This window comes from Epargyreus clarus, unplaced genomic scaffold (assembly GCF_041222505.1).
Source record: "Epargyreus clarus isolate Ecla_fem2 unplaced genomic scaffold, WU_Ecla_fem_2.2 ptg000032l, whole genome shotgun sequence".
NCBI lineage: Eukaryota > Metazoa > Arthropoda > Insecta > Lepidoptera > Hesperiidae > Epargyreus > Epargyreus clarus.
Window position 1 is genome coordinate 451,058 of NW_027332237.1, and position 16,254 is coordinate 467,311.

At 35.6% G+C, this 16,254-nt stretch overlaps 1 protein-coding gene and 1 non-coding gene across 2 annotated transcripts in view; one reads left to right on the plus strand and one right to left on the minus strand.

The window, feature by feature from the left end:
• LOC140755107 (electron transfer flavoprotein beta subunit lysine methyltransferase) overlaps nt 1–16,254 on the plus strand; it is a 60,752-nt gene that overhangs the window by 43,743 nt on the left and 755 nt on the right. Inside the window, exons 2-3 of the mRNA XM_073090307.1 lie at nt 2,151–2,333; nt 15,609–15,739. Coding sequence (XP_072946408.1) covers nt 2,152–2,333; nt 15,609–15,739 — 313 coding nt within the window. The 5' untranslated portion in view covers nt 2,151. The remainder of the gene's footprint in view (nt 1–2,150; nt 2,334–15,608; nt 15,740–16,254) is intronic.
• Nucleotides 16,161–16,232, minus strand: TRNAA-UGC (transfer RNA alanine (anticodon UGC)). Its single transcript has one exon. It is a non-coding gene; the product is annotated as a tRNA-Ala (tRNA).

Sequence of the window (16,254 nt, forward strand, 5' to 3'; positions counted from 1 at the left end):
AATTTTTGTTCTTACTAAAACTATTTCTATTTCTAGAGGTGAGACTCTTCCTTAACTTGCTGAAAATCTTCGCTTCGAGAAAGTTGCTACAAACGTTAAAAGTATAAATTGAAAACATATATACCTATTTAGTTCAATATAATATTAAAAACCTCGCTAAATTCGCACAATGGGACAAAATAGTTAAAATCGTGTATTGTAATCGGTTCTTGATAATAGTTTAAAAAAATGAATTAATCTGACCTGACCGTTCAAAGTGGGTAAAATTATGTTCAAAGATAATCATTACATACTTAAATACATAACAGGTCAAGCCAATAAAAGCGTGATAAAAAAGTAAACGTCCATAATTAATTAAAATCCCATGCAAGAACAGAAGAAGTTTTCCACAGAAACAAGAATCTTACACTATTCTGTCCACATTCTTAGAATTATCAAGAGCTGTCGTAGAAGTCTTGGGAATAGAGAAATCCTCCAAAGCACATAATTCCAGTGACGTAAAAACAATTAGACGACTACGTATGATCCAGTTCAAATGACATATAATTGAAACAAGTTTCAATCTTACTACCTATAACATAAAGAATATGTTGAAAGCCGTGGTAGCATAAATCACTTAAACACGTACTTGCTTACGTATGGTAATAGAATTGGTCTTGAGCATACGTCTGGCATATGCTACTAACGCAAACTGAATTAGTTCTTATTAAGAGGCTGGTAGGCTAGGAATTGTTCGGTATTAGTCTGAATGGTATTGGTAAAACACAAACAAATCTATCAGCTGTTTGAGACATCTGGATGACACCTGTAGGTAATTTGCATATGAAAATAGTAGAACAAACAGAATAAAGAAACAGTAAATACAAATATAGAGAAGTTGAAGTAAATTAAAGTTTGTTACTAGCTTCTATTCCACCCGATAACAAGTTGCTGCTGCCGCCCATTGATCTATGTAATCAACTTTGATAAGATTAAATGACTAACTTAGGATAGTAACAGATGCGTGGCTACTCTGAGGACTTAGTGAAAGTCTTGTATGAGTATGTCTCCCTTAATACACCTTATTACGTAAATATACTTACACCATGATAATACCATTTGAAATTTGGCTTTCCCGGAGTTGCAATCCCGACAGGATCCTTGAGTATATTGTATATGCTACTTAGAAATTAATTAAAAAATATTGTGTCCTTTAATGGTGAAGGAAAACATCGTGAAGAAACTTACATGCCAAAGAATTCTTTATATAAGTAGTCGAAGTAGAGTGAAGAAAATATATCTCAATGATATGTGAAGTCTAACAATATGCATTTGGCCGGCGCGGTAGACTATGGCATAATTCTTCTCATTCTGAGAGGAGACCTGTGCCCAGCTGTGGCATAATACCACGACTATACGACTGCTGGACAAGTGTCAAGTTAACTCTAGCGATCAGCACTTGGCCAGTATGGTAGACAAGGACATAAACCTTACTCTGAGGGGGCTCGTGCCCAGAAGTGGGGCAATAGATTTACGGCAATAATGATGATAAATCAAGTTTTCAGCAAAACAGAAGGTCAGTTCCGAATCATGCTAACACAACAAATTCCTATGATAAGATAACGTAACATTTAGATAATGGACGATGTGTGTCCTAATAATGCGTTTGTTACGAATATGTAACAATTTCGAAGAATCTTTCATTTATATATTGTTGAAATGTGGTTGCTAGTTGCCCATTTCTTCCTTATAACAACAGTGTTAAGGTTTGATGTATTCTTGTATAAAGGGTAAACATTGAAAAGAAACATCTTCAAATAGAACTCCAATTTTAAGTGGAGTTGATAACAGATTTTATGGACGACAGTAGCTATATACTTACTACCTGATAGACTGTATTTTGGTTTGCAATTTGAAGGAAAATACATTAAAGAGCCACATGCTTAAGAATTGTATAGAAACGATTTTCAGAGTACCTTATTTATTTATCTTTATTCATGCAAATAAATTATTTGATTTGTATGAAGTTTGCCTATCCGAACTTGGTTAGTGCGACCTAGACCCTTTTCTCGCCGAGGCCTATCAATAACTTATTTAGACTATATAAATTCCTTTCATTCTAATGGGACACAAAGGAGGTGTTTTTATGATGATTAATATCTTTGTTCCAGCATGAACGCGATACGCTCCCAGATCTTGAAGCACACGATGCCAACGCGCCAGCACCTCACACCTGAGCTCTGGCTGCGGCTGATAACCCCGGCGTGTCCGCTCTGGGCAGCTCCAGCTGAGTCGTCGCCCTTCCAGGATCCCTTCTGGGCGTTCTACTGGCCTGGTGGGCAGGCGACTGCTAGGTAAGAAGACTAGAAAACTGCTAAGAAGTTTATTCTTATCTCTATAAAGTTCTCTATTTCTATTATCTCTATAAAGTTAAGCGGAAGGCTCCTTTCATAATTTGCCTTTTTATAATATAGAAGTAGCAGACGTGCATGCAGTCCACCTGATGGTAAGTGACTACTGCTGCCTATGGACAACTGTAATCAACCCCAGATAAGATTAGTTTCCTACAGAGGACCACAGTGCGTTCTACCACCCTCAACCCGGACTTCCTTGACTCCGGAATCACCATCAATTATTAATATAAGAGTAGTGTTAAGCGCTGTTGTGTTTTGATTTCAATAGCGTGGGAAGAGCGTTTTCATGAGGCATTCCAACTTAGTCTTCAGATTAGTTAATTGTAGCAACGCTGTGTTGTACCTAGGTAGGACTCTAATCCTATCTGAGATTGATTATAAGTTTACATAGACAGCAGTTGCTACTTAACATCAAGTTACTTGCTCACTGGCTTCAATCTTATAAAAAACGAGAAAGGCAGTTAATTACGTCGGTTGATAAAACTCCAAAGTTGCATGCAACAGTATTGACGTAAAAGGTCGTCAATAAGATTATACATTAAGATTAGTTTTCCTGTACGCAACATGTCTGATAATCAGAGGTCAAACGATAAGGTCTAAGCGATATTTTTTAAGTTTCTCAAAATTATTTCTTTATTTAAACGCGGTAATTTCTTGAAGTATTTGTTGTATTTCAAGATATCGTACATACATATAAGGCCATTTTAGTCCTCAGGAGTGGCACCGCATCACGCAGGTGGACGCTTATAGGCCTATAGACATTTAATTTATAAGATGAAGTAGCATATAGTCTGCAGTCCACTTGATAGTAACCAACCAACCAACCAACTCCATTCAAAATAGGGTTTCTACCAAAAACTGATCACAGATGCGTTGTCACTCCTAAGGACTTAGATGGTCGCCTTATGTTAGTCAGCTGTCAAAGGGTGTGGATGCCTTTCACTGAAACGCAACAACTTTACGCTAGTATTACGTGTAGAAGTGATATATATTCAATCAAAACATACTGTTTCTACCAGCTTCATTTTTACATAATAAAGGAGTAGCAGACGAGCATGCAGTCCACCTGATGGTAAGTGGCTACTGCCGCTGGACATCTGTAATCAGTCAGAAATTGGATTAAATTACTACTTGAGGTCGGTTAAAGACGCGCCGCTATCTCCGAGGATTAAGCTGAAACGCTTCGGAAAAGTATATCTCTCACACCACACTCTTCATACCAGAACGCAGCAGCGCTTAATACTGCTGTTAAGAGGCAGAAATAGGTGTGGCGGTGGAGCCGCCGAAGTCGAACCACAAAGGGTTCTACCAAATTCATGTTAAAACTTAAATGTTGGATACTCTTAGTTTCCCATTATCGCTTACCAACACACAGTGGAACAGTTAGGAACAGGTACTAACTCGGTCAACAAACGAACAAACGTAGGCACGTGTATATGAATATTAATACACGAGATACATAGATAACAGGAAAAACGTTGGGTTTATTTACATTTTGTCGCGAAGTTTGCCGTGCCGTGCAGATTCGCACGGGAAGGAAAACTTGATACTACTGTAGTTGTAAGGCAGTGAACCTAGTTGAAACTCGACCTCTCGGGATCCGAGGTTCGAATCCTCGGTATAGTCAGCGCCAAACTGCTAGTCCGCTCTGAAGTTGTTGCGAGCAGGTGTGTAACAATTTTCTATGGACACGCGATTCATTTCTGTATTCAGAGCGGAATAGTAGTTTTACGCGGACTACACCTCTGATTTTGAAAAGTTATGTATGTATTAGAAATTGTCATTAGTGTTCAAACGCTCAGAAGGGAATTCAAAAATGTAATATATTCTTCCATAATCTTCCCATATCCATAATCATAAACCTTCAAAAGATACCCGACGACGTGGGAGCGACGCCGGGTTATGTGGGATTTTTACCGCACTAAAACCCCCCCGGTGGCCGTCCTCAACGCTTGTTGGAGAACTCCGGGATCTCCGACGGAACACAACCGGAGCCCTCCAAGCGCGATGCCCCGATCGGGCTCTACCCTGGGGGAGCAGTTTTCGCTCCTCCCACACCATGTAGTGTTTACGACGGTATGCGACCACACATACCGCCGTCCTTCCCGGGGTCGCTAGCTGGACGGTTCGAGCTCCCACTCTTGCCGCCCGCAACCCCGGAAGCCCCCTTTTAGTCGCCTCCTACGACAGGCAGGGATCGTGAGGACACCTGGACGCCTAAGTTTAAAAAGATGCTCTAAAGTGTGTGGAGTAATATGAAGTTTACATTTACATTTAGCTAGCTAGACTCCCTCTCACTGATATTAATACTGAAGTTGATTACAGGTGTGTTGCTAAGGACAAAATTGAAACATAAATAAGTCCGACTTAGTCAACTTGTCACTTCTTCTAATGATTAAAATCAAAGGGTTTTGTGTAATTATATGAGAGGGCACATAGATAAAAGGGTAATAAAACTTAAAAAAAAGAAACGCTTCTAGTGTTAATAATAGTTATAAAAATTTTAATCCATTTTAAAATTGTATTTGTAACTTTATTTTTCCTACATAGATTAAATCTTGTTATTTCCTCTAATTTTAGTTAGTTGCTAGCCGCAATCGAACAAAACATATATTGCTTATCTTACAAGAGGAAAATAAAATAAAACTGTTAACCATTGACGTACGAGTATTGTTTGGAACTTTGCCGTTTGGTGCAAAATCTGCGCGGGGAGGAAAAAATGTTTTTTCCGTTTAAAATAAAGGACAATGCCCATGAAAGTATGGACCGCCGTCCAGAGTTGCATCAAATTGAAACTTGTTGTGGACGATGTATAATTAACCAAATACTACCACCAATAATTATTTTTTAGATCAGCACCCGGGTTCTGAAGTTATTTACCGAAATGTTACATAACCTCAAAATCAAAAATATCCGACGATAGATTGATGGTCGGTTTTAACTGTTAGTAGGTACCTATACTGTAGTTCGATTAACATATTCCATTTACTTTTAAAGGTAGTAGGTAAAAAAAACCTAAAATAATCCTAAAAACCTAAAATAATGAATTCCGAGTAAAAAATACCGCCATTTTAATTTTTAAGAACAACAATCAACATTTCGTCTTATTTTATCTTAAATGGAACCCCCTTGTTCAAAGAAACTATTCTGATCGACAAACTATGTAAAAAAATCAAAAAATAATTTTAATATTACTTTCATTTTGATGCATTAGAAAAATCATTAGTCAAAACACTAATAGATCTTATTGAATTCCGAGTATAAAATTCCGCCATTTTAATTTTTAAGAACAACAATCAACATTTCGTCTTATTATATCTTAAATGGAATCCCTTGTTCAAAGAAACTATTCTGATCGACAAATTATGTAAAAAAATCAAAAAATAATTTTAATATTACTTTCATTTTGACGCATGAGAAAAATCAGTACCAAGAATGGGCATTCTCCTTTGGACTTCTGAGTATTCAAAAATTTGAATATGTATATAAATAATTTTTAATTTATTTACATACTAGACAGACTGCATTTATCAATAAAAGAAGCAAGTTTTCTGTTTTGGGTAAGGATAATAAGTATTTCATATTATTTATTAGAACAAAATAATCGTTTTGTATTTCGCTTTTCAGCCTCATTATTTCTAGTTAACGAATAGGTACCTCGTACGTATACTCAGTTACTAGTTTATTTTTACACTACATTATGTAATTAAGATTTTAACCTATCATAAATCTATACGAGGGCACAAGAAAGGAGACAATAGCACTCGTAACATCTACGAGTAAGTAAATATTACTACTTTTATCAAGTAAAGTTAAGTTTGTTTTATCTGAGTGATAAGAAGCACGCGCCAGACAGACAAACATATAATGAATTCGTTTACATAATAAACATGTGTATTGGTTATGTCATATTCACGTTATTCTCCCACGGGTTTGTCAGAAAGATTTTTTAGTAATTATAATTTTGAAGGTGGTAGAACCCTTTGTGGTTCGACTCCGGCGGCACCACCGCCACACCTATTTCTGCCTAATAATAGCAGTGCTAGGCGCTGCTGTGTTCCGTTTTGAAGGGTGTGGTAAGGGAGACATACTTTTCCGAGGCGTTCCAGCTTAGTCCTCAAGGGTAGCGGCGCATCTGTGACCGACCTCATTAGGAATATCTAATCCTATCTGGGGTTGATTACAGATGTCCATGGGCGGCGGCAGCCACTTACCATCAGGTGGACTGCATGCTCGTCTGCTATTCCTATATTATAATAATATATATATATATACCAAATTGGAAGCACATGCATACCCTGCTAATGGAAACCATAATCGATAAGCAAAGATAAGCAACGTCGGACGCAGTCGCGAGTTGGATTGTTGACCTGGTAGCAAAGATGCAACTTTTAGAAGCTTGCGTCCTTAATTCAGAGGGCACGTTAGCTCACCGGCCACGCAGAAATCATTAATTTAAAGGTTGTAGAGCCCAGCGTAGCGCGACTTCGGCGGCACCACCGCCACATCTAATTCTGCTATGACAGCAGTGTTAAGCGCTGCTGTGTTCTGGTTTCAAAGGGTGTGGTAAGGGAGACATACTTATTCGACGCATTACAACTTAGTCCTCAGGGGTAGCAACACACTTTGCTCAAACCAGGTAGGACTCTGATCTTACTTGGGGTTGATTGCAGATGTTATGCCATGCCATGCCATAGGCAGTTACCACTTAAAGGTGGCATTCATTCTTATTTGTTACGTCAATATTATAAAATACTAGTGGTGCCCGCGGCTTCGCCCGCATTTTAAAGAAATAATATGACATACATAAAACGGTAAATGTGTACCTACATTGGAATGACAGTGGTGCCATCTGTCGAAAATTGGTCTTACCAACTCCCAAACCCTCGTGGGCTCTTGGACAACAACTTTGCTAAAGATCATCACTTGATCAAATCCATAGTTACCGATTCTATAACTAACGAATTAAAAAATAATTAAAAAAACCATTTGTGAATCTAAACCATTCTCAAGTCCCCTTGAACACACAACAAATTTCATCAAAATCAGTCCAGTCGTTTGGGAGGAGTTAAGTGACATACACACGCACATAAGAAATATATATATATGTTATCGTCGTTAATAAGAAGCTTGGATATTAACGATATCACATTTTTATAACGTTACATTAAAGTAATAAGTGACGCATTTGATACTACAGTTTAAAAACAGATGCGGGTAGGTGAAGTGGGGACGACACCTTGGCGGCGCTCGAGTTAACAGACAGCGACATTCTGGTCGGAGACTTCAGCAAGAACAGTCGAATAACGGAGATACTCGTGTAGTTATAATACTTCTAATCACTAGTGTCAACTTAATTACGTATAATTGTTATATCGTTACTCTGTACCGTTTATGTGACTATATTATTACATGACTTCAAGACCTTCAAGATGAGTTTGATTTCATATATATATATATATATATATATATATATATAGAGATATCAATAAGTACTTAAATTATTCACACAGTCGTCAATTACCGTTAAAAATAACGTGAATAAATGATTATGATAATGATAAATCTCATAAAACGCTGACGTCTGATCGATCTATAACGGGCAGTAACATAATAAGTAATGTACTTGTAAAGTTAATGAACATTTCTAATTATTCTACTCGGAACTCGCGTAAGTGTGACTTGCGTAAATGCAAATTACACGGCTGTGAACCAGATATGTAGTCTACGTATCTGGTAATTCTGGTATATGACCGGTATCTTAATATGTAGTGAAGCGATATATGATCTCAATTGCTTTAAACGTGTAAAAAGCGTATTGTAGATGTAGTTATTATTTGAAGGATAAGATTGTGTGGTTTGAAATAACTTCAGCGCCATATATAGCGTAACATTAGCGTTAAATAGTATATAATGTATTTTTTAACACGTGTGTTATGAAGCTTCTTTCGTCGCTTCTTGTTCATAACCGAAATTGGTAAAATAACTATTCTGTAAGTACTATGTGTATGTATAATTTGAATGTAAATGGTGTCCCTAGGTATATATTATTGCAATTTACTTGATGGTGGCTACTGCCGCCCATGGACATCTTCCACCAGCATGGAACAGGTCATAGAGGTGATGCAACTCCTGTGGGTTAAGAGAGTGGCCTCATAAATCAGACGGCATCCACACTTCCACCGACACATAACATATTATCCATTTAAAATCAGAAAACAGCACAAATAGCATTTATAAATCAAGAATAGGCTATCTTCATTAATATTTATTAAATGTAACGAATAAATAACTTATTTTCGGCAGTCGGAATTCCGGTAAAAATTAAATAATAAAAATAAACATATAAACAAGATTCTGTGAAATAATATTCTAATTCCTCTTGAAATAACGTACCTTATGTCCTTGTAATAAGAGCTATACATAAAAGAAACAATTCTATGTCTACTACGAAATAGTATTTTATTGATCAATGAATGAAACACTGAAAATATTCACATTTAAAAATCAACCTTAACATAAGGTCTATAAATTGAATTTCCTTTGTACTATTCATATACATTATGTCGTTTTGTTCCAATAACAACTGGTTATAGTAATTTTTTATGCTACTATAATCAACCTTACTTTTATAGGCATAGGGTCTAACAATTTGAGAAGTATGACTCAGTGTGGGTTTTGCCTCTCATTCATAGTTTAGTCTCGTGTTTGTCACGCGCCATTTTGTCAGTAAAATTTCGAATTGACAAATTATTTATTCAGTTGAGTAGAGTAAAGAAAATATGTAGCACTATAGTGTGATAGACGCAACTTAATAATTAAATATACTTAAGAAGTATAAGAATTAATTATGTTGTTACGACAGACCGTAATATTATATTTGCTAAGTATGCGATTTTTTTATGGAAAGGTTAATAAATTAATCGTTTTAAATATGTCTGTTATTCTGTCTAATATAGAAAGATCCAAAAATTATAGCTTTTCCTAAAATAAGAGTTTATTTTTCACGAGGGGGAAACCTTTAAAAGGTACCCGATGCCATAGGCAGCGACGCCAGGTTATGTGGGATTTTTACCGCAATAAAACCCACTGGTGGCCGATCTCAGCGCTTGGTAGAGAACTCTGGAATCTCTCTGGAATCTGTCGGGCAGCTGGAGGCAGCAATTTACGCTACTCCCACACTACCTGGTATTACGACGGTATGCGACCACGCATACTACCGTTCCTCCCGGGGTCGCTTGATGGACAATTCGAGCTCCCACTCTTGCCGCCGACAACCCCGGAAGCCCCCTTTTAGTCGTCTCTTACGACAGCCAGAGGATACCGTAGCCCTATTCTAGTTTTTTTTTTTTTTTTTTATAATATAAGAGTAGCAGACGAGCATGCAGTCCACCTGATGGTAAGTGGCTACTGCCGCCCATGGACATCTGTAATGAACCCAGATAGGATTAGATATTCCTACCTGAGGTCGGCCACAGATGCGCCGCTACCCCTGAGGACTAAGCTGGAACGCCTCGGAAAAGTCTGTCTCCCTTACCACACCCTTCAAACCGGAACACAGCAGTGCCTAACACTGCTGTTATTAGGTAGAAATAGGTGTGGCGGTGGTGCCGCCGGAGTCGAACCACAAAGGGTTCTACCACCTTCAAGAGGTAGTTCCGGGACTACAGGGACAAAAATAATATAAAAATATTATAATCTTATTCATAGGTATAGGTAATGTTTTCTTAATCTATTAAAAATATATTTTATATTATTAGTACAAAAAAAAAATATTATTTATAAATTGATCTTTAATGTGTTTTCCTATTTAGTTAATTTAACTGGAAAAACAAAGCTACGTGGAAATATAGCTGAAATTAGGTTAATTGTTATTGAATTACTTCTTCATTATATTAATAGATCTTGTTATTTCCTTATTAATTTTGTATATATGGGGTTTACGCCGTTAATTGGACTCTCAGGTGATAAGTGATAATATTTTCGGGGCAATTTTCTAGGCAGTCCAAATTGGTAAATTCAATTGTTTCCAAAATAATTGAATTAGTAAACAATGCATAAGTGTTACCTGATATAGTAAGGATTGTGAAACACTATGGCGGCATTTTTATTCGTATTAAAGTAATTAACGAGCATGCAGTCCATCTGAGAAGTGGCTACTGCCGCAAATGAATGTTTATAATCAACCCCAGATAAGATAGAGGCCTGAGGTCGAACACAAATCCGCCGCTATCCCTGATTACTAATAGAACGCCTCCGATAAGTAATATGTCTCCCTTACCACACCTTTCAAACTAACACGGGAGCGCTTAACACTGCTGTTATGAGGCAGAAATATATATAGTCTGATTCATAATTAGGTGTCCAAAGTGTAAACAAAGAAATGTCATTGTCAAAATTCGATTATAGGTATTGTAAACCTTAACAAATTTACAAGAAACGAAAAATTTCACAAAATTCAACATAAAACAAAAACTTAATAACTGCACACAATTAAAAAAAACGCGCTAAGAAAACTAGAAAACAAATCGAGTTCGATCACGATCACAAAAATGAATAATATCAACTACGAAACTTAAAAATGGCGGCACAAAAAATGTGTTGGATGCCGATTGTGTGACTATTATCACAATTTAATTTTCTCTCATAAATCTTGTTTCTTATTATTACTGTATGAAATGAAATTGAGTTAATATAAATATTGAAAAATGTGAATTGATTTTAATTTATTTAGATTATTATTTTATTATCGATGTATTAATTTAATATTGTCATAAATAAGAAACTACCATTTGACACATATTTTCTTGATAGGTCAACACCTTTGTTTACATTTTGGACACCTAATTATGAATCGGACTATAGATGTGACCTTCATACTTAATTTCTTTACAGTAGAAACACAAAGAGTTCTACCTTTAAAACACTATTATGTATGAATAAGACATATGTAAACAAGCTATTTTTGATAACAACCTCTATTACATCAAGTTATACTGAGAATACGGCTATTCTTTGTTCCATACGTAAATGCTTCAAAGTTTTCTGAGAAGATGGCATTGAGCGATGTGCTCTCATTAGTTCGTTGCTACACGGAAAAATTACGTATTCTGATATTTTCTGTGTTCTACCACGAATCGATTGCTTAGGAAACACCTTGGAAAATCCAAAATTACTTAATTTTTTGTATTTTCAAAATTAAAGTATTTGCTTTCTATGAACTGTTATTATTATAATATTAAGTAGTCATAGTCTAGTTGTAAAAGACTCTCAATCGAGTGGTCCGAGGTTCGAATCCCAGAAATACATGTCAGATTTTTTAAGTTAGATGCTAATTAGATATGAGTTATCAGTTATTAATTGTTACGGCGAAGGATAACATCCTAAGTTAATCATGCCACAGAGATTTTTAATAAAGTTCCTAAAGGTATATGAAGGCCACTAATCCGCACTTGGCCAGCGCAGTCAATTATGGCCTAATCCTTACCATTTAGGAAGAAGACCTATGCCCAGTGGCGGATTTACCAGCAGGCTGAGTAGGCTTCAGCCTAGGGCGGCATATTTTTGGGGCGGCAAATTTGGGGACCAAATTTTCTTTGCTAGTTCGTTCATGCGTTAAACGTTTCATGAACTGGCGTGACGAGCAAAAAAAAAACGGGAACCGTAGCATGACCCGTCGCGGAGAAAAAAACAACGGGAAACATGTTCTGGGCCGACGTAGACCAAAAAAAACTAAGACATGACAATTGTAGAAGCAGGGGCGGCAAAAACTGTACAGCCTAGACCTTAATTTTTTTTAAATCCGCCACTGCAAATGCCCAAGAGTAGTGATGGTTTATGATGCATTCTGCATTAGTCGTCATGATCTCTTTAAATTCATTTGAACTTTATTATCCTTACATTTTCAAAATATATCCCTTTATCTTAAAAGCGCTTTGAAACTTTATCAAGGTTTTGATTACAGATCTATTAATAACTACTGTAGTACCCATATAACAGTAGGTATATAATAATATTTAAATAATAGCTTAATCTGTATTACTGTTACCGGTAACAATGATGATTATCGTATCTAATCATATCATTTAATTATCATTATCAATATTACTTCATCGTCAACCCATTACTGTCCCACTGCTAGGCACGGGATTCCTCTCGGAATTAAACAGGTTTAGGCCATAGTATACGGTGGACTATGGCCTAATCCTTCTCATTGAATGAGAGGAGACCCGTGCCCAGCAGTGGGACAGTAATGGGTTGACATTGTTGACAATGATGAGGCCATAGCCCAAGGGCCAGGTGCAAATTGTTAGACTTCACACACCCTTGAGAGCTTTTTTTAAGAAATATCAGGCGTGCCGGTTTCCCCACGATAATTTCCTTCAAGATTGAAGTTCTAATACACAACGAAATGTGCGTTTCTGGGATTCGAACCTCGGACTTCGGATTAAAAGGACGATTTTCTAAGCCCTACTGCTTAGTGCTATTTAAGTTTATTGGCTATCAGAGCTAAAGTACTATTTTTAATATAACGTATTCGAAGATAAGTAATGGTAATACAAATTGATAATTATATTGACGTCCATATTGAAAACTATTGACAATTTCGTTACACTTAACACTACAAATGTGTCTTTTCCGAGAAAAGTCTCCAAACCCTATTATCCTTTAGACAAGGACAGCAACAGCATTTTGCTTATGTTAGAGCGAAAGAGGCTACGCGTATCCCTAAAGAGAGAGGTAAATAAACTTTCTTTTAAGAGTGAAAGAGATGGTTGTGTATGATTCACACTGGAATTTAAAGAATTCACTTGGGTGATGAGTCAGCGTAGGATAAGATCCACTTATTAGATTATTACTATCAGGGAAAATAAGGAATATTAATATGCGATGATTTTATTGATTGTTATGTGTTTGGTAAGAGGTAAATAATGCAAGGATGTTATTAAGTTTTTGTAATTCCACAGTATAAGGATATATTATACTGTAGTATCATTATACAATTTAGGTAATAAAAATGAATAGGTATGTGTGGTATGTTAAATGGTATTATCCAACTAGGAGATATATAAAGAAAAAAGACACGTGGCGGAGCGATCACTCGATCTGACGGTCAATGGGTTCCGGATTCGATGTCCGGCCAGTCAGATATCTGGGTGTTTGTGTATTTGTGTTTGTCCATGGCATTTACAATATAGGGAATCCTAGTGTAGGGCTGTGAGTGTAGAAAGTGTTAAAAATTATAATCAATATGATGTATTTGGAGGCCTAATACTATTACTACCGTTGAAGTGAACTCAAGTGATAACAGATGCGGTATTACTCCTGAGGAGGTCGCCTCACACGTAAGGGAAGTGAAATGATTTTTTTTCTATAGCTGAAGGCACTTACAAATTGTCAGTAACGATATTTTTTATACTTACCGCATCGGAAAACGATCTCAAATAAAAAGATCCGGTAAAAAACCCAGTGGGTTTTCTTTATTTTCCATAATCATTCAAGTCAGCTAGCATCCACACCCTTCTACCAAAATATTAGAGCTGTTTCACTTCAGAAATAGGTGTAGTGGTGGTACCACCACGATCGAATCATACTGATTCTACCCTTTCAAAACGTATAAGGGTGGTAGGTAGATAGGTACCACCACATTCAAAAATATACTATCCTCACTAAACTGACACAGAAAAACTGATTATAAAATTATCTAATTATCTACTATAATCTAGTGATTATAACTAGATAGAAAAACTGATTATAAAAATGTAACTATCTATAGTTAGATAGTTACGTTTTTATAATCAGTTTTTCTCAAAAGTCTTATCATGAAATCAATTTTTCATACTATATTTCAAGCATACCTTGCAAGATTGATACAATGTTATCTTATCTGGCGATGTATTGTAATCTCCTACTTAAAGAAAGTTAGTCATATCTAGCCATCTAGACAAACAATTCCCGGTACTAGATGCATTAATGATAAGATAACGTGGGGTGTGAAACTCAAAAACATTGTAAATAGATAGTAATTGATAGCGGTAAAAGATATGCAATAATATTATAGAAAGTAACTTTTTTTTGAATTTACTAGTATTTTGAGAAGGAAGGTATTTTGAAAGTTCAATTTGCCAATAAATATTTATAACATATTATGCAATTTTCGAAAAAAAGAACAAAAAGGTCCAACAGGCTAGTGGCTGAAGTGCCACATAAATGTACCTACTCGTACCTCTGCAATATTTATTGCCTAAGAAAACGCGGAAAGTAAACCAATATTTGTTGCCTAAGAAAACGGGAACTTCCGGCTCTGACTTTACAAATATAAACATTTTAATAAAAGATCACAAAATTCTTACAACCATTCCTATTACATATGTAGTTTTAGATTGGAGAAACTCATTTTTATTTATTTCTTAAGGACCCGTTTATATATTCACAAGAAGTCGGTTAACTAGCGTCTTATTCCACGATTTACACAACACGCTATATTCCAATGTACAAGAAAACATCTCAACTTCTGAGAATACTTTCTATACATTGCTTAAGTACAGATATTTCTCGGAAACCACCCCCTTTCCACCCTTATTCCGCGAAAACAGATGAAACATTTGAATGGATTAAGTTTTTATGAGGATGAATCACTAACAACTAGACACATTCTGTCGGCGGCTTTAGTATAGATACTTAACTATTTATTTAAATAATCATTTATAATTGTTTTTAATTTTTGTATAAATAAGTTCTTTTATATTTTATAATTTGATTTATTATCGGTAATTGTAAATAGGGACCTCAAATAAAAAGTTATGTTTTTAATCATTAAAAGTAAGCAATGATCATTTACCAAAACTTAAATAGTAAAAATATCGTTTAATAACGAAAAAATAGTTATTTTACAAATATTTATCCAGATATAAATAATTTTCAACTTGAAAACCTAACTGTAATATAAAATTATCATTATAATTTTTATTACGTTTTTAAATAATAAATTAGTTTCTTTATTGGACATCGTGAGAACAATTAATAAGTTAATTTCAAATGATTTCGCTTCAAGTTTTAAACAAATCCTACCTCACTAGTGCCATCTATTGAAAACATTAAATTATTCTACGCAACTGCCATCTTTTAGCTACCTCCACAAGCTAGTATTTATGTAATGTAAACTAGATGGCGTTAAGTACGAATAAAATATTAAAAATAATATTTTTATTTCAGATATATCCTAGATAATTCAGAAATAGTAAAAAATCGGCGGATTCTTGACGTGGGCTGTGGATGTGGAGCTGGAGCCATCGCCGCCAGTAAAATGCAAGCAAAACATGTTGTTGCCAATGATATTGACCCGTGTAAGTAGGTAAAATTTACTATAATAAGTGTTTTTTTTTTATATAATATAGAAGTAGCAGACGAGCATACAGTCCACCTGATGGTAAGTGGCTACTGTCGCCCATGGACATCTGTAATCAACACCTGACAGGATAAAATATTTCTACCTGAGGTCGGCCACAGATGCGCCGCTACTTCCGAGGACTAAGCTGGAACGCCTCGGAAAAGTATGTGTATAAAGAATTAAAATATTAATAACAAATTTTAAAGTTAATTTTGTGTCTTATATACAAGTCAGATTAATACGTTTTACCTTGGTATTACTTTTTAATATAACATTATGATAATTAAAATTAACTTGGAAATAAAATGTATTTCTTCAAAAATTGTAATAAAAATGTACACTTACCACTTAAATATGTAAAAAAAGGAAACAAAAATTGGAGATGCCGGGGATCGAACCCGGGGCCTTTCACATGCAAAGCGAACGCTCTACCACTGAGCTACATCCCCTGTTATAAACTTTGTTGAAATT